The sequence below is a fragment of the Lithobates pipiens genome, unplaced genomic scaffold (assembly GCF_037356315.1).
Source record: "Lithobates pipiens isolate NorthernLeopardFrog02 unplaced genomic scaffold, aLitPip1_a1.2 Scaffold_19, whole genome shotgun sequence".
Taxonomy (NCBI): Eukaryota; Metazoa; Chordata; class Amphibia; order Anura; family Ranidae; genus Lithobates; species Lithobates pipiens.
This window is the reverse complement of record NW_027507764.1, coordinates 43,360,866-43,381,671: the sequence shown is the minus strand read 5'-3', so window position 1 is coordinate 43,381,671 and position 20,806 is coordinate 43,360,866. Positions and strand designations below refer to the sequence as shown.

The 20,806-nt window shown below is 46.7% G+C and overlaps 2 protein-coding genes across 4 annotated transcripts in view; one reads left to right on the top strand and one right to left on the bottom strand.

Moving 5' to 3' along the window:
- Positions 1–1,671: 1,671 nt before the first annotated feature.
- On the bottom strand, positions 1,672–19,988 carry SYF2 (SYF2 pre-mRNA splicing factor). The gene is made up of 7 exons (XM_077490693.1): positions 19,849–19,988; positions 17,757–17,858; positions 15,528–15,653; positions 11,312–11,429; positions 8,199–8,289; positions 6,831–6,929; positions 1,672–2,744 (listed from the first exon to the last, which is right to left on the bottom strand). Exons 1-7 carry the CDS (start codon positions 19,921–19,923, stop codon positions 2,579–2,581), a joined length of 777 nt encoding a protein of 258 aa, XP_077346819.1. The 5' UTR covers positions 19,924–19,988; the 3' UTR covers positions 1,672–2,578.
- LRRC72 (leucine rich repeat containing 72) overlaps positions 19,936–20,806 on the top strand; it is a 57,280-nt gene continuing 56,409 nt past the window's right edge. For all 3 annotated transcript variants that reach the window (XM_077490695.1, XM_077490694.1, XM_077490696.1), the window contains exon 1: positions 19,936–20,008. In XM_077490695.1, coding sequence (XP_077346821.1) covers positions 19,997–20,008 — 12 coding nt within the window. In that variant the 5' untranslated portion in view covers positions 19,936–19,996. The remainder of the gene's footprint in view (positions 20,009–20,806) is intronic.

Sequence of the window (20,806 nt, the reverse complement as noted above, 5' to 3'; positions counted from 1 at the left end):
TTTGCACAAAAGTTAATCGCGTGTACAAAATAGGTTTATGGCATTTTTCTTTATTTTTTGTGATTATTCTGTTCCCTCAGCATGTTCTAACTGTGGGGGGGGGGGGGGGGGAGTGGGCTCACTAGAACATGAAGAGATCACTGGGAGCAGTAGATCCCTGTCATATTGCTAGGCAGAACGGGGAAATGCCTTGTTTACATCTCCCCATTCTGCCTCTCTATGCCACAATCGCAGACCACCAGCAGACATCGAGTCTACGTGACCTGCTGCACGCGCCCGCTAGCCGCGGATGACAGCACGACGTACGGGTATGTGGTTTTGCGCACCCGTGCCATTCTGCCAACGTATATCGGCGTGAGCTCGTTGGCAAATGGTTAAATTCAGTACTATTGTAATTTGGATACATCCGAATTTCCGAAAAACTAATTTCAAGTCCGAACGAAACGAACCACACACGTCTATTGTTAAGCCCCTTTATAAACTACACACAATCCCCTCTGTTAGATAGTTGGACTGGTAAGAGCTGACAGGCAGGGAGGAGAGCAGAGCTGCGGATGATGGCGGCACATAAACTGACCACGGTGTCAGGGCTCAGCAGGCTTGATATACCGTGGTCAGTTTACAGAGGGGAGGGTATAGCCAGGCAGGATCAGCAAGAGTTTTTAGGTTATACAGGGGGGGGGGGGGGCAAAATGACACAGCACAAGCACTGTGCTATTATTCCTGCTTTAAAAGGAACAGGACCCAAATGTTTTTTTGGGGGTAAAAAACGCTTTAAATACATAGAATTAAAGCTTTAAAGTCAAATTTTTTTTGGAGGGGGCATGGCTATGTGTTTCCAGGCGGTAACGCCTCTTCCTCAAGCCTCTTGCTACTGACAGATTTGCTCTGCATTGCCTAGGCCAGTGATGGCGAACCTTGGCACCCCAGATGTTTTGGAACTACATTTCCCATGATGCTCAACAACACTGCAGAGTGTATGAGCATCATGGGAAATGTAGTTCCAAAACACCTGGGGTGCCAAGGTTCCCCATCACTGGCCCAGGCTTTCATGGATGACAGCTACAGAGCATATGACTTAGATTGTTAGCTCTAATGATCAGGACCCTCCAATTCCTCTTGTACCAAATTGTAATGTAACTAATGTCTGCCTTAATTTTGTTAAGGGCTGCGCAAACTGATGGCGCTCTATAAATCCTGTATTATAATAATAATAATAATAATAATAATAATATGCGCTTATAAATTCTACTGCAAGTGGCTAATTTTTATTAATGATCGATCTTATTTACTGCACTTTGATGCGCCCTCTTGTGTCTCTTTGCATTACTACAGAGACTCATGTATGTTGAGGAGCTGCACTAGTCTAAGCCAGCTGAGTCAACCCATGACCTACTGCACAGATGTTAAACTGGCGGCCCTACAGCTGTTGCAAAACTACAAGTCCCATGAGGCACTGCAAGGCTGCAAGTTACAATCATGACTCCCACAGGCAGGGGCATGATGGGGTTTGTAGTTCCGCAACAGCTGGAGGGCCATCAGTTTGACACCCCTGATCTACAACATGTGATTGGCTTATCTGCATGTTTATTAACAAATTACCTTATTTTCTGCACTTAGATGCGCCCTCAAGTCTCTTTGCAGTTCAGGAAAGGAGTCTATACACAAATATAGATTTTTAATTCAGATACATTTTATTTAGCAAAAAAAAAAAAAATTATCACATCACTTCCTTGTGGATGACTTAGACTCTCATCATCCCCTATGATTCTACAATACCTCTCAGTAGCTAGCGGAATTTATGCCAGCAGACATTGCACAGTATTGACGATTCTGTTTGTTGATCTATAGTAGGGATATGCAATTAGCGGACCTCCAGCTGTTGAAGAACTACAAGTCCCATGAGGCATAGCAAGACTGACAGCCACAAGCATGTCAGCCAGAGAGGCATGATGGGACTTGTAGTTTTGCAACAGCTGGAAGTCCGCTAATTGCATATCCCTGATCTACAGAAATCAGTGGGAGGAAGAATCAATCTGTACATGTTACAGTCATTAAAAATATGGAACATCAAAATTTCAAAATGTAAAAAAGGGTTGCATCAACTATACTTCCAGGCAAATATAACAAGATTGGGTTCAGACCTGTGCGCTGGGGTTTGGCCGCAGCACAGGCGCAGCACTATTGTCGCTGCGTTTTGCATGCGGCTCTCATTCTACTACACTGTGCGTTTTCTGAAATCGCATCAAAGATTTTGACACGCATTCATGAAAACACAGGGTCTAATAGAAGTGAAGGGGAGCCGCCTATAAAATGTGGATAAATAGCGCTGCACCAACGCTGCGACCAAACCTCAGCTCACTGCTATAAACCCTCACTAACGTGTTTATGTATACACAATGTAATAGAGATCCCAGTATATGCAGGAGCTCTCCGATACACACACTACAGTCCATATAAAGCCATCAGTCAGGATGACGACTCTTACAGTCCAAGTCCTCGGAGTGACAGGACAAAAAAGGCGAAGCAGAAGGTTTTATTTACAAAGCGGAGGTGATATATAAATCCCGACAGCAGCTTAGACCGCTGTTCCTCTCTCCAAGTTCTGTTTGATCTCGGCTGTGTATTTCCCATAAAACCTCTCCGCTTTCTTGTTGAATTTGGCGTTCCTTTCGTTGATGTAGTCGATGTCGGCGTCGTCGTTATAGGCGCGTCTCCGACTGTATTTCTCTCGCTTCGCAATCCTATGACACAAAACAAATATATGTAGACTATATGACCAGAAGCATGGACATGGGGAGTTAAAGCTGAGCTATAAACAAAAGGTCCTGCTGGTTCGTAAAAAAAAAAAAAAAAAAAAAAAAAAAAAAAAAAAAAAAAAAGAGAAAACGAATGCAGTCATCACATCTAAAGAATTGGCAAGCTGCAACATAATATGTTTGCTTTTGGGTTTAACCGCTTCAGCCCCAGAAGATTTTACCCCCTTTCTGACCAGAGCACTTTTTGCGATTCGGCACTGCGTTGCTTTAACATGACAATTGCGCAGTCGTGCGACGTTGCACCCAAACAAAATTGAAGCCTTTTTTTTTTACCACAAATAGAGCTCTCTTTTTGTTGGTATTTGATCACCTCTGCGCTTATTTTTTGAGCTATAAGCAAAAGAGCGCCAATTTTTTTTGCTATAATAATCACCCGAAATTTTTATAATATATTCCTCAGTTTAGGCCGATATGTATTCTACTTTTTTTTATAACCAAAAATATTGCAATAAGTGTATATTGATTGGTTTGCGCAAAAGTTATAGCGTCTACAAAATAGGGGATAGATTTATGGCATTTTTATTATAAATTTGTTTTGTTTTTTTACTAGTAATGGCGGCGATCTGCGATTTTTAATCGGGACTGCGACATTATGGCGGACAACAGTGATCAGTGCTATAAAAATGCATTGATTACTGTATAAATGTCACTGGCAAGGAAGGGGTTAACCACTAAGGGGCGATCAAGGGGTTGTGTTCCCTAGTGTGTGCTCTAACTAAAGGGGGGCGGGGGAGACTGTGTAGGGGAGATGACAGATCGCTGTTCATACTCTTCTCCCCTCAGAGAACCGGAAACTGTGTGTTTACACACACACAGATCCCGGTTCGCCATGTGTCAGCAGCGATCGCGGTAGCCCGGCAGTGATCGTGACCGCCGGGCTCTCTCATCGGCTCAGGGAAGGCGAACAGCAGGCACGCATGCGCCCCTAGTGGCCACAGGGAAAAATCGACATAACAACGGCATTTCACCCAGCCGTGCCATTCTGCTGCAGTACAATTGCGGTGGCTGGTCAGCAAGTGGTTAATACCGCTTTTCACATTTTTTGGGGGAGGGGAAGGAGCTTAGACGCAGTGTAGTGATCCATCTATCCATCCAGCTAGCCGGGATCACCAGCTGGGAGCTGACCGATTTTATTTCCTAGCATCCCCGTGACCAGGCTCTAGGTAAATTCTTCTCACACCTAGAGTACAGCGATAACAGATCCACAATAATAATCATCCTCACAACTGCTTCTCAGCTCACCTCAACCACACATAGCAAATATCAAAACAGAAGAAAACACAATGGGGTTTATTTACTAAAGCTGGAGCGTGCAAAATCAGGCTCACTTCTGCATAGAAACTAATCAGCTTCCAGGTTTTATTACCAAAGCTTAATTGAATAAGCTCAGGTAAGCAGCCGATTGGCCACCATGCACAGCTGCACCAGTTGGAGCGCACAAGTTTTAGTAAATCTACCCCATAGATCTTATGGATAGAAACTCATCAGAAGGGGGAAATCAGCTGGACTGCCAGTGTACCTGGGATTGCTTTAACTAACCACTTGTCTGTTAACGTCCACTGGTGAAAATAATTGTTTGATCCCCTGCAGATTTTGTAAGGTTACCCACTTACAAAGAAATGAAGGGTCTATAGTTTTTATCACAGGTGTATTTGAAATGAGAGACAGAATATCAACCAATCCAGAAAAAAAAAAAAAACAATATAAATGTTAAAAACTGAGCTGCAGTTCAGTGAGTAAAATAAGTATTTGATCCACTACCAACCAACAATAATTCGGACTCCCGCAGACTGGCTACAGTAGGTGCTCATGTGGTACGCCAGGGATATGCAATTAGTGGACCTCCAGCTGTTGCAAAACGACCATCATGCCTCTGCCTCTGGGTGTGATGCTTGTGGCTGTCAGAGTCTCGCTATGCCTCATGGGACTTGTAGTTCCGCAACAGCTGGAGGTCCGCTAATTGCATATGCCTGTGGTACGCAGATAAGTCCTTTCAATGTAAGAAGGTGCTTCTAAGAACCACTCTGTTATGTGTATAAAAGACACCTGTCCACAGAATCTCTTTCTTTCATTCAAACCTCACCATCATGGACCAGACCAAAGAGCTGTCAAAGGACGTCAGGGACAAGAATGTAGACCTGCACATGGTTGGAATGGGCTACAAGACCATCAGCAAGAAGCTTGGAGAGAAGGAGACAACTGCTTGATGGTTCTTTTGTATTTCTTCCATTTGCGAATAATCACTCACTCAATCGTCCTCTGACTGGAGCTCCATGCAAGATGGGGTGAGGATGATCATGAGAAAAGTGAGGGATCAGCCCAGAACTACACAGGAGGGGCTTGTGAATGATCTCAAGGCAGCTGGGACCACAGTCACCAGACAAACCATTGGTAACACAATACGCCGCCATGGACTGAAATCCTGCAGCACCCGCAAGGTCCCACTCCTCAAGAAGGAGGGGGACCTTGCGGGTGCTGCAGGATTTCAATCCAAGACGGCGTATTGTGCTACCAATGAAGATTGCAAATGAACAGCTAAATGATTCCGAGAAAGTTCTGTGGTCAAATGAGACAAAAGTTTAGCTCTTTGGCGTTATCTTGACTCGCAGTGTTTGGAGGAAGAAAAAAGCTGACCAAGACCCTAACAACACCATCCCTACAGTCAAGCATGGAAGTGGAAACATGATGCTTTGGGGCCGTTTCTCTGCTAAAGGGTACAGGGCAACTTTGCTGCATTGAGGGGCCAATGGATGGGGCCATGTATTGTAAAATCTTGGATGAGAACCTTCTTCCCTCAGCCAGAACACTGAAGATGGGTCATGGATGGGTCTTTCCAGCATGACGATGACCCAAAACGTACCGCCAATGCAACAAAGGAGTGACTCAGGAAGAAGTAAATTAAGGTCAAGGAGTGGCCTAACCAGCCTCTAGACCTTAATCTTATAGAAACTTTGTGGAGGGCTGAAGCTTGGAGTTGCCAAGCAACAGCCAAGAAACCTTAAGGATTTAGAGAAGACCTGTAAAGAAGAGAGGACCAAAATCCCTCCTGAGATGTGTGCAAACCTGGTAACCAACTACAAGAAACGTCTTACACCTCTGTGCTTGCCAACAAGGGTTTCTCCACCAAGTCATGCTTTGCTTTGGGGTTCAAATACTTATTTTACTCACTGAACTGCTACTCAATTTATAACATTTGTATCATGTGTTTTTTTTCTGGATTTTTGGTTGATATTCTGTCTCCATCATAAAAATGATAGACCCTTCATTTCTTTGCAAGTGGGCAAACTTATAAAATCTGCAGGGGATCAAATAATTATTTTCCCCACTGTATTTTTTATAAACGGGTACACAAGTGGATAAATCAACCTCACTGCTGCTACTAAAAGCTTGATAACAGCTTTAAGAGCTAGCACTGGGCTTTCTGATAAAAGTGATCCAGGGAGCTCTCACTTTTATTTATACAAAGTGCAGCCGAGGGTACAGCTATTCAGTTATTCCAGCATGACCTGTGCTGGAATAGCTGTATTGGAGAGCAGGGGAGGCATTGAGGGGGTCTAATAGGCTTGACATGTTTGATTTCTACTTACTTGATGCAATCCAATTATTATTATTTTTTATTATAAAAAATGGGTATTATATTTGTTTGCACCTAAATTAATATCAGTGATTTTTTTTCTGAAAATATGCATTTAATAAATAGCTGTGCAAATATCATGTGACATACAAAAACCTGCAAATGCCACCATTTTATTGTCCAGGGCCTCTGCTTTCAAAAACAATGCAGATTTTAAGAGGTGTACAAAAAAGTACAAAAAAAAATTAAATAAAAATCCCCTGGGAGATAATAAAAATACATGGGTATTGATCTGGCCTGTAGCTTTTTTCTCAGTTCTCATTAACAAGAATGCTCCGCCTTTGGCTGCATACTAAAGAGTCACAAGTAATAAGAGTATAGCTCAACAACAGGCAGATCCGCTATTAGTGGACATTAAAGGGGTTAAAAGTTCTTACTGTTTCTCCAGGTCCGTTACCATTCTGTCTACTCCATCCTTGGATGGGACGTGCGTTCCATGGTACAGGCTGTCCGACGTAGGGAAGAAGTTTTCACCTCTAGAATCCATCAAATGACAGAAAAGTTATAAGAAAAAAAGGCATGACTGGTGTTCCTACTAAGAGCAGAGTGGGATTCTAGTTAGCATTGCTTACCCTGTGTATGTCAGAGAAGGGCACCTTTACTAATAGGAAATCTATTAAACAGAAATAGGAAAGTCCCCAGTTATTTGAAGGAACCATCCCCTTTTCCACCAATCCTAGCTTCACTACCTGAAGGAGTCATCCCTGTCCTCCCTGTCCTCCCGATCCTAGCTTCACTACCTGAAGGAGTCATCCCTGTCCTCCCGATCCTAGCTTCACTACCTGAAGGAGTCATCCCTGTCCTCCCGATCCTAGCTTCACTACCTGAAGGAGTCATCCCTGTCCTCCCGATCTTTGCTTCACTACCTGAAGGAGTCATCCCTGTCCTCCCGATCTTTGCTTCACTACCTGAAGGAGTCATCCCTGTCCTCCCGATCTTTGCTTCACTACCTGAAGGAGTCATCCCTGTCCTCCCGATCTTTGCTTCACTACCTGAAGGAGTCATCCCTGTCCTCCCGATCTTTGCTTCACTACCTGAAGGAGTCATCCCTGTCCTCCCGATCTTTGCTTCACTACCTGAAGGAGTCATCCCTGTCCTCCCGATCTTTGCTTCACTACCTGAAGGAGTCATCCCTGTCCTCCCGATCTTTGCTTCACTACCTGAAGGAGTCATCCCTGTCCTCCGGATCCTTGCTTCACTACCTGAAGGAGTCATCCCCTGTCCTCCGGATCCTTGCTTCACTACCTGAAGGTGTCATCCTTGTCCTCCCGATCCTTGCTACACTACCTGAAGGAGTAGTGTAGTGTAGTCCTCCCGATCCTTGCTTCACTACCTGAAGGTTCCATCCCTATCTTTCCGATCCTTGCTATACTACCTGAAGGTGTCATCCCTGTTGCCCACCGCCCCCTCGTTGATCTCTGCTTCACTACCTGAAGCTCCATATTGTACAGTTCACAGAGCCTGCCGTTTCCCTGGATGGAATTGTTCAAATCTCTAGCTAGGTTATCCTGTTACTGATTTTAGTTCTAAAGTTTTTTGGTATGAATGTGTCTGAATAGTCCGACATAAAAGAAAACCACTAGAGGGAGAACATAAGAACATAAAAACCTAGAAAAGCATGTCTTGAAATTGTTAAATTCACCTTGAAAATCACTTTTAGGTTATCCTGACAGTGAAATGTGTTTTCATTTTAAAATGAAAAAAGTGACACTATAGGGCATGTTTAGAAAGAGGATGTCACTTACCGTTTCTCCCGTTCCTGTTCATACTCATCCATGTCAGGTTTGATCTGTCTGGTCAGTCTCTGGTATTGCCGGAGATGAGCGGCCGCAAAATCTGCAAGGTACAAGCAGTGCAGGTCATCTGGTGCCCAGGGCGAAAATGGCAAACTATGCACCCCTATCCCGCGTGACACTCACCCCCTACCCCGTATAGAAAGAGTCAATTTCTTTAAAACCAGAAAAACAGCTTCTGCAACAACCCCCCGGGATTGGTATCAGTTTCTGCAACAACCACCCCCCCCCCCGGGTGCCAGTTTGTGCAACAACCCCCCAGCACTGGTGCCAGTTTCTGCAACAACTCCCAGCACAGGTGCCGGTTTCTACAATAATAATCTCTAGTATTAACACCCAGCATTGGTGTCAGTGGCAGCAATAATAATGATGTCCGTGGCATTATTTTTTTACTCCCCTTTGTAGGTAGCCTCCTAAAATGGAATTCCAGCCTAAAACTTAACTAGCCTCCTCCCCCTCCTAACACCTATACTGACAAGCCTGTGGAGGAAAAAAAAAAAAAAAAAAAAAAAGGGAGGGGGGGGGGGGTTGAGCGAAGGAGGAAGTGTATATATTTACCTACTTTCAGACAGCTTCGGTCCAGTCACTTGATCTTCCCTGTCTCAGCCAGCGGTGGCTGCAGGGGAGAGGAAAGAGCGCTCTACAATGGCTGGTAAAGCCCAAGTGGTGACATCACCTATAGGCTTTCATGTCCCAGCCATTGACAGCGCTCTCACCCTCTCCCCTGCATATGCCGCTAGCTCACACAAGGGAGATCACGTGACCGGACCCACCTAAAAATAAGTTAGTCGGCATAGGTATTAGGAGGGGAAGGGGGCATTTTTAAGGCTAGTTAGGTTTATGCTGGAGTTCTTCTTTAATCTTTCTGCATTAACAGTTAGGGTGGCAGACCAAATTCAACATCCCTCCCCATTAGTGATCAGTGGCAGTGTTATCAGCCCCTTTGTGCTGCATTAGAGGACAGTGGCAGTGTTTTTTAACTCATGCTACAGTCCAACGACATTGCAGCAGCCCACTGGCACGCTCCTCCGCAATAGCACACTACGTCTGCAGTACATGCCCCTTCTCCATTTGTCTCACTCTCTTGTTCCCGTCAGGCGTCCAATCGGAGTGCCTGTGCTTTCAGTCAATCAGGTGATAGTTATTATACCCGCGTCTCCCGATTGGCTGAGAGTTGGTTTAGTGTTAGAAAAGCAAATGCTCTGCGCTCGCAGTTTACCTTTTTTGAAGCCTATTAGAGCCTCTAATCAAGTGCTAAAAAATAAAATAAAATTAAAAAAAAACACCCCTGCCACTGGAATTCAGGTGCCCTGCGTCCGAAAAAGGGGCCGGACGTCTGACTAGGGGGTGGCTACAGCGGCCATGGATAGATTCCTGCCCTCTATCCATTCTACACAGAGAGGGTGGTGTGGCGGGGCACCCCGCCACTGACCGGGGGAAGACACACACACACACACACACAGAGGGGGCCAGGGCCAAACACTGAAGGTTATATTGTGGATATGAAAACTTGCAGGGAACTCAGCTTCAACACATTAGTAGACTTGGTGTGTGTGTGTGTGTGTGTGTGTGTGTGTGTGTGTGTGTGTGTGTGTGTGTGTGTGTGTGTGTGTGTGTGTGTGTGTGTGTGTGTGTGTGTGTGTGTGTTGGAGTTCAGCTGTAATAAACTGTCTTTCTGAAATCTAAACCCGCTTTAACATCCAATTTCCTTTTACAGATATGTAAAACAAAAGCCACACGTGTACAAAGAAGATCAAGGTAAAGTGGAAGTGTCCCATCATATGGCAGACAAATGTTTCCTTCATAAATAAACATATTCCAAAATGAGCAGTAAGCTGGACAACCAGCTAATGTGACATTACAGAAAACACACATGTAAAGGATTGAATCCCAGAGCAGCCCTACAAATTCCTTACTGACCACAGGACAATCAAGATATTTGCTTTGTCACTGATGTGGAAAGCGATGACAGACCGCGCAGACCGGCTTTTATTCTTCTTCGGGACCCCGTCACTTGTCTGTGTTCTGCTTCAGATGATCAGCTCACCACATGAATAGATGGAGATGAGTTATGTGCCATATGGATGGGATTATACCGCACAGAGAAACCCAACAAATAGAAGAAGACTTGAGGAAACACAAGTCAGCCGAGGTTCCACTGCCCCTTCTCATCACCTGCAACTGGCTCCAACCACACCTACACTTGACATTCGTATTTAGAGTGAGCATGTCAGCTTTGTAAAGGTGTAGAAACAAAAAGTGATGTTTTTTCGCTATTCAGCACTGCGCTACTTTAACTGGCAAACGCAACACTGTACCCGAATTAAAATTATATATATATATATATAAATTTTATCTAAAATACACAGCCATATACAAAACATACCTTACGTTGTTAGGGCCCTTTCACACGGACATGCCCATGTACGGGCTCCGCTTTGCTCAGCAGAGGATCGCTCTGTCGATCTCTGCTGAGCAGGCAGATGACAGGTCCATCTCTGCACACTGTGCGGGGATGAACCTGTCAGAGCGCCACTCTCCTCTACAGGGGGAATCGGAAGAAGACGGACTGTAGTGTACATTTTCATCCAATCCGATCTGTCAGACGGATGGAATAGTAGAGTTTCCATCTGGCACACTTTAGCAGATCGGATGTCAGTGGACATGTCACCAGTGACATCCAACGCTCCATAGACCTGTATGGAGCGTCCGTAAAAAAAAAAAAAAAAACTGACAGGCAGACCTGAACAGTCCTTAGGGGCCTTAGTGAAGATGCCAGAGCCTGGACCTGAAGCAGACTGAAGAATTGGCTCGGATGAGGACAGCACTGGATCCCTGGAAAGGTAAGTGTCCTTATATTCAAAGCCAGCAGCAAAAAAAAGGAAGGATTCTGAAAATGATCAATGGTAAAAACGATGGTGCTGAAACACGATATGCCAAATAATCTATGCCAAAATTCAACAGGAAAGTGTCTACAATGAACACAGCAATAAAGCAATCCCCCTCAGAACTACACGAGCTGGTGGGAGGAGCCTGAACCCAATTGTGGTAATAAATTAATATACCTGAAAAGCCCAAATCTGGATGCTTTCTCTTCTTCTTCCTCTCCCATCTGTCTGCCTCCTCTGCACTAATATCCAGTAACTTCGCCCGATGATAATCAACACCTTTCTCAGCACATTCCTATGAAAGAGAAGAGCAGAAAGGTCAAGATCCTTAAATGTACTACTATGTGAGATTACAGCCCCTCACCATCAGGTTCTGTGCAACTTCCTCCTCTCTCTGCAAACTAGAGAATACTGTAGCTGCTGACTTTTTTTTTTTTTTTAAACAGAGGACACTCACCTGTCCAGGAATCCAGCGCTGTCCTCACCCGGGCCGGTTATTTGCTGGTCTTTGGGTCCCCGGCGCAGCCATCCCATGGCTCAGCTGTTTTAGCTACTCCCTCCTCCCCTCTGCAGCAGCTGCTCACTGACACGGGGGAGGTGGAGCTGCTGAATCCCATGACCAGACCAGATTAAAATTAGGAAAGTACACACATCTTTTTTTATACAGGTTAGGCAGGATAGGTACTGCAGGAGCAGCGGAGGGTGGAACATTAAACCGAGATTGAGTTAAGACTTCCACTTTAAAGCAAACCTGTTCTTTTGCCCTGAATGACCAAAGTTTTAAGTGTTACTAAAACCACAACAGTAAAATCAGTCTGTATATGCAGTAAAGCATGCTTGTTATACTCACTGTGGAGCCTAAGGGGTTACATTTCTATGCATTGTGTAAAAATGCTATTTGATCCTGTCTTCTCTGATCCTCCCCTCCCTGCACTGTCCCCCTGGACAAGTCTGGATAAAACAGAGACAGGAGTCAGGCTGCACATGCTCAGTTTGGTGTGTAGCACTAGAGGTTTTTATTTTTTTTAATCTTGGGAGAGTGCATGTGATCAGCACAGGGCCAATCAGCACTGTCCAGACAGAGGGTCAGGAGCCCTGCAGCCTCTTCGGACAGCTTATTGCAGTATGAAAACTCCCCCTACAAGCTTCACCAGGAACTGATAGAAAGAACTGCTATATACTGCTGATGAGAAAAGTTTATATTTACTAAAATAATTGCATTTCCATGTTTTGTGTACTGTGGGAGACCAGATATAGTGACTGCAGGGTTCTGGGTTTAGTAACACTTTTAATTCACTGTAAATGGCAAAAACAAACAAGGGAGCCGATACCAAGACACGAGCCAATACCTGGAATCCAAGAACATCCAAAGAACCATTTATAAAACTAACATTTGCTGTGTGGATGTCAACCACTTTGGGTCTCACACCCATTTATCCCTTAAAGACCAGAGCAATTTTCAAAATTTCTGCTATGAGGCGGTTTATTCGGCGATAACTTTTTCATTACTTAAGGGCCAGTTCACACCACATGTGTGTGCGTGCCAGTACATTTTTTTTTCTGCATCAAAAATGCATGGAAAGTAGGTTTTAGCATTTCCAATGGCATAGTTCACACCAGTGCTTTCAGTTCCAGTGTGTTCAAAGTTCCAAAAAAAAATAAAAAATGTAAAAAAGCAGAACATGCTGCATTTTTTTCTGCACTTGCCTGTACTGGAAAGCTGTAAAAAGCATAAAAAACGCACTGGAATGCACCGGAAAAGAACATGTGCACACAAAAAATAAAAAATAAAAACGCACTGGAACACACGTCCTTGGTTAAGAAGTAAAGAGGGGGGGAAAAAAAAATGCACTGAACTGCAGCAAAAACGCACTGGAACGTGCCAAAAACATGAATGCCGAAAAGCATCTGGAAGGCATCCGGACTGCGTTTCTATGGTGTGAACCTTAAAGAGGAAGTAAACCCTTACCAACGACTTTGACCTACAGGTAAGCCTAGATTAAGGCTTACCTGTAGGTCCAAGAAATATCTCCTAAACCTATATGGTTTAGGAGATATTTGCCCGAAAACGGGCACCGCTGTCTACGGCGCATGCGCCGTAGACAGCGGCGCGCAGGCGCACTAAACGCGGCAGTTCCAAGAATGGAGCTGCCGCATTTGTCGACTCCCGTGCGCATGCGCAGGAGTGACGTCATCGCGGCTTTGCCGAATGACAGCGGCGGAGCTGCGAGACGCCACTCCCGTGCGCATGCGTGGGAGTGACGTCATCGCGGCTTTGCCGAATGACAGCGGCGGAGCTGCGAGACGCCACTCCCGTGCGCATGCGCGGGAGTGACGTCATCGCGGCTTCGCCGCTGTCATTCGGCGGAGCTGCGAGACGCCACAAGCAAGATGGATGCGGCGGACTACAGGGGACAGCGGCGACTTCGCTGGCTCCTGTGTCAGGTAAGTGACACATAATGGGCTACTATGAGATGCATAGTAGTCCATTATGCTTTACCTTTGCAGGGAAAAAAAGGGGAAGTAAACTCATCAGGGTTTACTTCCTCTTTAAGGGATTGCAAAATCAAGTTGTTGTTTTTTTTAATCTTAATGCATTCTATTAAAAACCCTTCTGTGTGCAGCATCCCCCCCCCCCCCCCCCCCAACACTTACCTGAGGTCCCTCTCTGTCCATCGATGTGCACAAGTGTCTCAGCTGACCGAGATTCTCCCTCCTGATTGGCTGAGACACAGCAGCGGCGCCACTGGCTGCCACAGCTGTCAAAGTCCACAAGCCAATCAGGAGAGAAAAAAGGGGTGGGGTCAGGTCAGGGCTCCGTGTGTGATTGGACATAGGGAGCTATGACTTGGCTCGGGTGCCCCCATAGCAAGCTGCTTGCTGTGGGGGCACTCAACAGGAGGGAGAGGCCAGGATTACAGAAGAGGGACCCGAGTAGAGAAAGATCCAGGCCGCTTTGTGCAAATCCACTGCAACAGAGCAGCTAAGTATAACATGTTTTTTTTTTTTTTTTTTCCTATAAAAATAACAGAAGAAGAGACGTTACAATCACTTTAAGATAACAACGTAATACATTGTTTTTTTTAAAGGACAAACAATGCTCTTTTTTTGTGAATATTGACCCGCAACAATATATTTTTTTTTTTTCCTGCGATCTTTAGACAATTAACGTAATAAAACTAAAACAGAAAGCATTTTTTTTTTCTTTAACAGTGTTACTGCACATAAATAGCATGTATTTTATTCTGCAATTTGTCCTGTTTAAAACACTAAAATTATGATTTTGCTACAAAGCATTGCAAAGTTATTTACAAATGAAATCGTTTTTTTTTTTTTCCTTTCATTTTTGTGCTTTTTCAGTCTGACAAATTTAAATATGTAAAAGGGTCTAAAAAATAATGAACAAAGCAAACAAAAACAGAAAAAAAAAAAAAGTTTAACTACTAGTTAATAAAATAGAAAAAAATAAAAATAAAAAAATCACCAGGAAAATTATAATTCAATGGAGAAGGAAAATATGGAGTTAATTAGTGCTGACTAGAGTAAACTAAGGGGTTAATAAGGGGTTCAACAGAGGAACATTTAATAGGAAAAAAAAAAAAATTTGCTTGTCAAGGTTGCTTTAACAGTCTTCATCTGCAGATCGAAGTTCATCCCGATCTGTAGAAAGTTACAATTGATACAATGTTTCAATGTAACATTCTGTATTGTTCTGTGTGTTGTTGATAAACATTTCCAGACTGTTTTTTTTGTTTTACAGCGCCCGCTCTTCAATGCAGCTGCGATTAATTAGAGATGAATTGCCTTGTACTGGGATAGGGAGGGATCCCGGCAGCAGGGCAGGAGGACTGGACCTACTAGAGACGCCCCCTATATACAATGATGTCATGTTTTTGGGCAAGGAGAGGGGGAGAAACTGGCTTCCGGCTGCTGCAGAGAGCCGCACAGAGCATCGTTCTGCAAGTTCTCTCCTCGCCGCTCCCTTGTTCTGATCCCCCTACTGTCCGGGACCCCCTAAAGAACAACTGGTGGTGCCCCCAAATCGGCAGCCCTGACTAATGTCTTTAATACGAAGATGCTTTGTGTCTCATAATGTGTGATAAAGAAAATGGGATTGTTGGTTTACCTATAAAATCCTTTTTCTTGGGAGTACATAATGGGACACAGTGTCCCCGCCCCTCTTCCTTTATGGTTCAGGGCGTGCTACAAAATCAGAATCCCTGTTCAACAGAGAGGGGTTATCACCTGAAGGTGGCAGCATAACCCCCTATGTTATGGATATGAAGATGCTGTGTCCTGTGATAAACTCCAAGAAAAGGATTTTACAAGTTAAAACCAAAACATCCCATTTCTATACACAGACCCCAAAGTAGAAAAGATTTTTTGGCCTTACCTTTTTCTTCTCCTCCTCCTTCAGCTCCCACTCCAGACGCACTTTGCGGGCTTCCCAGTTACTTGGTAGCTTGTGACGTTTGTCTTCTTCCACCACTTCCTGATGATTTAACTTTCGAGCTTCATTCTGCAAAATAACAAAATTTGTTAGTCTTATGAATCTCAGGAGTGCGAATATAACATTTTAAAGGATAGCGGGAGAGACAAACGAGCTACCTTGCCTACGGCCTATTATGCCTTAAAGCGGAGTTCCACCCAAAAGTGGAACTTCTGCTTTAAGTGCTCCTCGCCCCTTACATGCCCCATTTGGGGGGTACCTACTTTTGAGAGGGACTTCCTGTCCCACTTCCTCATTCAGTCTTCAGGCCACCTAGGCGGTCCCTCCCTCTAGGCAATCTTCTGGGGACACATCACAGGTCCCAGAAGATGCCTGTTCACTCTGAAGATGCCTGTTCACTCTGAAGTCACAAGCTGTCACGGCCAGGTGCCCAGAGTTCCAATGACGGCGCCATGGAGAAGAGGGGGAGAGGAGCGGGGCTCCATGTGGCTGCATCGCTGGACCATGGGACAGGTGAGTGGCTGTTTATTATAAGTCAGCAGCTATACTTTTTGTATCTGCTGACTTTTAATAAACTAAAAATAGCCTGGAACTCTGCTTTAAGCTGGGCATAATAATGCTGAATCAGCCGAGATTTGAGTGGATGGCCCTGTAAGCACCACCAGGTGCCACGGCTGCTTGAATACAATAGAGATTCTTCCATCCAAGCTGTTAGAAAAGATGAGGGAATTACGTGTTTTTTTTTTCCCCTCTGTTTCTTGTGGTTGGGATTCAAGTTATCTGTGCCCAGCCTTAAAAGGATTGTAAAGATTCCCTTTTTCTTTCGTTAAAGTGATATTAAAGGTTCAATAAGAAAATAAAAAACGCACACAAACATGTCATACCTGCCTGCTCTCTCTGTGTAATAGTTTTGCACAGAGCAGCCCTGATCCTCTCTCTCTTGGGTCCCCCGGCGGAGGTCCTGCCTCCTCCCTATTTAAGGGGGGGGGGGGCTGTGAGAGAGCTGCACATAAAATATCTGGCTGGAGACATGGGGGGGGTGGGTTCAGGGTGGTGCTTCGATGTGCAGTGCCTTTGGGGGCCCAGAAATAAAGCCTGGGGGGGGGGGGGTTAAAAAGGAAGGTTAAACTACTGGGGAAGGTTAAAAAGGAGAAGTTTTTTCCTCTAGCTTCCCTGAGCGGAGAGATGCTGCCTGTCAGTCAGCAGCTCTCCTGTGACCCAGAGGAGAAGCCCAGCCTAAAAATCTCAGGCTGGACTTCTCCTTTAACACTTGCAGACTGGATCATAGCCGAAAGACAGCTACAGCGCAGTCGTGTTTTTCTGGGTGGACGTCCTCCCAGAATCTTGCGCGCCCCCGGGGCACACTCCTGCAAACATCCGTGACCGTCGTAGCGGCTGTTTACCACACGATCGCTCTTTCAAATGATGGAGCGATCACTTGTAAACAAATTGGCGTCACTTCATGACGCCGGTTCCTCTCTCCCCTCTCTGTACTGATCGGTACAGTGCAAGGGGAGAGGGGGAGAGATTGCAGCAGCGCTGTGGGCTGGATGTGTAGTGCCCACAATGCTGCTCAGTGACAATACTCTGCAGTACTCTGCCCATACTGTGCATTACTTTGCCAATACTCTGCAACACGGTGCAATACTCTGGCAATAAATTTTAACAGAAACAAAGACGTTTTTTTTTTTTGTTTTTTTTTTTTTTTTTACTGAATTTTCAGTCTTTGATTTATAGCGCAAAAAATTAAAAACCCAGCGGAGATTAAATACCACCAAAAGAAAGCTCTATTTGTTTGAAAAAAGGGACAAAAATGTCATATAGGTACAGTGTTGCATGACTGAGTAATTGTCATTCAAAGTGTGAGAGCACCGAAAGCTGAAAATTGGTCTGGTTAGGAAGGGGGTTTAAGTGCCCAGTGGTCAAGTGGTTAAGCAATGATATTACATTTCTGGTAAGAGGTCCACTTTCAGATTTGCCGTAAGGAACAAAAGTCACCACCGGGGTGTATGAGGTGGTTTCAGACTGAACAGCATAATAAATCAAACACCCAACAACCCCCAATATGACGGCCATTTCCATTCAAAACCATAGCTGGAATGTTGTGTTCGGAGGACAGCTTCAGGGCTCTGTGATTATGAGGTCTCCCCATAGGGTGGAAGTCTCTCTTACTCTTTTCAGGTGGAGCTCTCTGAACTTCCTCAGTCGGTCTTCTCTTTTAAGTGTGGCCAGACCTTCCGCCGAAGTGGAGGACGAGTCTTCCTCTGAGGATTCCTGGAGGACAAAGACAAAGGGGAGGTGAGTGACCGTACAACCTGTCCATGCCGTGACATCGAGACAGATCCAGACACAAGCCGCCCCCCCAACTCTTTGCGCCCGCCACCAATCCCCCTGACCCAACTCTGTACGTCCGCCGTTAACCCCCCCCCCCCATTCTGTGCGTCCACTGCCAACCCCCCACCCAACTCTATGCGTCCAACCCTGTGCGTCCGCCGTCAATCCTTCCCCACCCAACCCTGTGCGTCCGCCGTCAATCCTCCCCCACCCAACCCTGTGTGTCGCCATCAATCCTTCCCCACCCAACTCTGTGCGTCCACTGCCAAACCCCCCACCCAACCCTGTGCGTCCAACCCTGTGCGTCCGCCGTCAATCCTCCCCCACCCAACCCTGTGCGTCCGCCTTCAATTCTCCCCCACCCAACCCTGTTCATCCGCCGTCAATCCTCCCCCACCCAACCCTGTGCATCCGCCGTCAATCCTCCCCCACCCAACCCTGTGCGTCCGCCGTCAATCCTCCCCCACCCAACCCTGTGCGTCCGCCGTCAATCCTCCCCCACCCAACCCTGTGCGTCCGCCGTCAATCCTCCCCCACCCAACCCTGTGCGTCCGCCATCAATCCCCACACCCAACTCTGTGCTACTTTATGGTAGTACTTACAAGCCCCATCATCCCCTCCGCCCTCTACTGTAGTACTACAAGTCCCATCACCCCCTCTACGATAGTACTACAAGTCCCATCATCCCCCTCTACGATAGTACTACAAGTCCCATCATCCCCCTCTACGATAGTACTACGAGTCCCATCATCCCCCTCTACGATAGTACTACGAGTCCCATCATCCCCCTCTACGATAGTACTACGAGTCCCATCACCCCCCTCCGGTAGTACTACGAGTCCCATCACCCCCCTCCGGTAGTACTACGAGTCCCATCACCCCCCTCCGGTAGTACTACGAGTCCCATCACCCCCCTCCGGTAGTACTACGAGTCCCCATCACCCCCTCCGGTAGTACTACGAGTCCCATCACCCCCTCCGGTAGTACTACGAGTCCCATCACCCCCCTCCGGTAGTACTACGAGTCCCATCACCCCCCTCCGGTAGTACTACGAGTCCCATCACCCCCCTCCGGTAGTACTACGAGTCCCATCACCCCCCTCCGGTAGTACTACGAGTCCCATCACCCCCCTCCGGTAGTACTACGAGTCCCATCACCCCCTCCGGTAGTACTACGAGTCCCATCACCCCCCTCCGGTAGTACTACGAGTCCCATCACCCCCCTCCGGTAGTACTACGAGTCCCATCACCCCCCTCCGGTAGTACTACGAGTCCCATCACCCCCCTCCGGTAGTACTACGAGTCCCATCACCCCCTCCGGTAGTACTACGAGTCCCATCACCCCCCTCCGGTAGTACTACGAGTCCCATCACCCCCCCTCCGGTAGTACTACGAGTCCCATCACCCCCCTCCGGTAGTACTACGAGTCCCATCACCCCCTCCGGTAGTACTACGAGTCCCATCACCCCCCTCCGGTAGTACTACGAGTCCCATCACCCCCCTCCGGTAGTACTACGAGTCCCATCACCCCCCTCCGGTATGTACTACGAGTCCCATCACCCCTCTCCGGTAGTACTACAAGTCCCATCACCCCCCTCTGGTAGTACTACAAGTCCCATCATCCCCTCCGCCCTCTATTGAAGTACTACAAGTCCCATCATCCCCCTCCGCCCTCTATTGAAGTACTACAAGTCCCATCATCCCCTCCACACTCTATGGTAGTACTACAAGTTCCATCATCCCCCTCCACCCTCTATAGTACTACTAAAAGCCCCATCACCCCACTCCACCCTCTATTGTACTACTACAAGTCCCATCATCCCCTCCGCACTCTATTGTAGTACTACAAGTTCCATCACCCTCACAATGTGTTCCCCCAGCCCCCTATACATCGCCTACTCTCTTATTTCTCCTCTATGTGATGTATTTACCCTCCTGGACGTTCCGGCCTCCATATCACCCAGATCTACTTCCGCCCTCACACGGCTCCTTCCCGGACTCCACATGACGTGCTTCCTGCGGGTTGACCCGCCCCTCACCACCTGACCCTCCCGTATCCAGGCAACACATAAAGCCAAGATGGCGGACATGGTGAGTGCTGGAGGATTGGGACAGGCTTCGTGTAATGTAGAGTGCAGAAGGAGGAGGTGGTTGTTCTGGCGGTGTCTGTAATGGCATGTTCCTGGAGATCGTACAAGAGGATTTTTATTTTAGTTATGGATGGGGGGGGGGTGTGCATGTCTGTTTTGGATGTGTGGGGGGGGGGGGGGGGGGTGCATGTCTGTTTTGGATGTGTGGGGGGGGGGTGCATGTCTGTTTTGGATGTGTGTGTGTGGGGGGGGGGGGGGGTGCATGTCTGTTTTGGATGTGTGTGGGGGGGGGGGGGGTGCATGTCTGTTTTGGATGTGTGGGGGGGGGGGTGCATGTCTGTTTTGGATGTGTGTGTGTGTGTGGGGGGGGGGTGCATGTCTGTTTTGGATGTGTGTGGGGGGGGGGGTGCATGTCTGTTTTGGATGTGTGGGGGGGGGGGTGCATGTCTGTTTTGGATGTGTGTGTGGGGGGGGGTGCATGTCTGTTTTGGATGTGTGTGTGGGGGGGGGTGCATGTCTGTTTTGGATGTGTGTGTGGGGGGGGGGTGCATGTCTGTTTTGGATGTGTGTGGGGGGGGGGGTGCATGTCTGTTTTGGATGTGTGTGGGGGGGGGGGGTGCATGTCTGTTTTGGATGTGTGGGGGGGGGGGGTGCATGTCTGTTTTGGATGTGTGGGGGGGGGGTGCATGTCTGTTTTGGATGTGTGTGTGGGGGGGGGTGCATGTCTGTTTTGGATGTGTGGGGGGGGGGGTGCATGTCTGTTTTGGATGTGTGGGGGGGGGTGCATGTCTGTTTTGGA

Coding starts and splice junctions, on each gene's coding strand:
- SYF2 (XM_077490693.1), bottom strand. CDS start 19,923: ATGTGGAGTCCGGGAAGGAGCCGTGTGAGGGCGGAAGTAGATCTGGGT. Junction 8,290..11,311: donor TCCAGATTTGGGCTTTTCAG/GTATATTAATTT, acceptor TGTACCTTGCAG/ATTTTGCGGCCGCTCATCTC. Junction 6,930..8,198: donor GAACAGGAACGGGAGAAACG/GTAAGTGACATC, acceptor GATGGATTCTAG/AGGTGAAAACTTCTTCCCTA.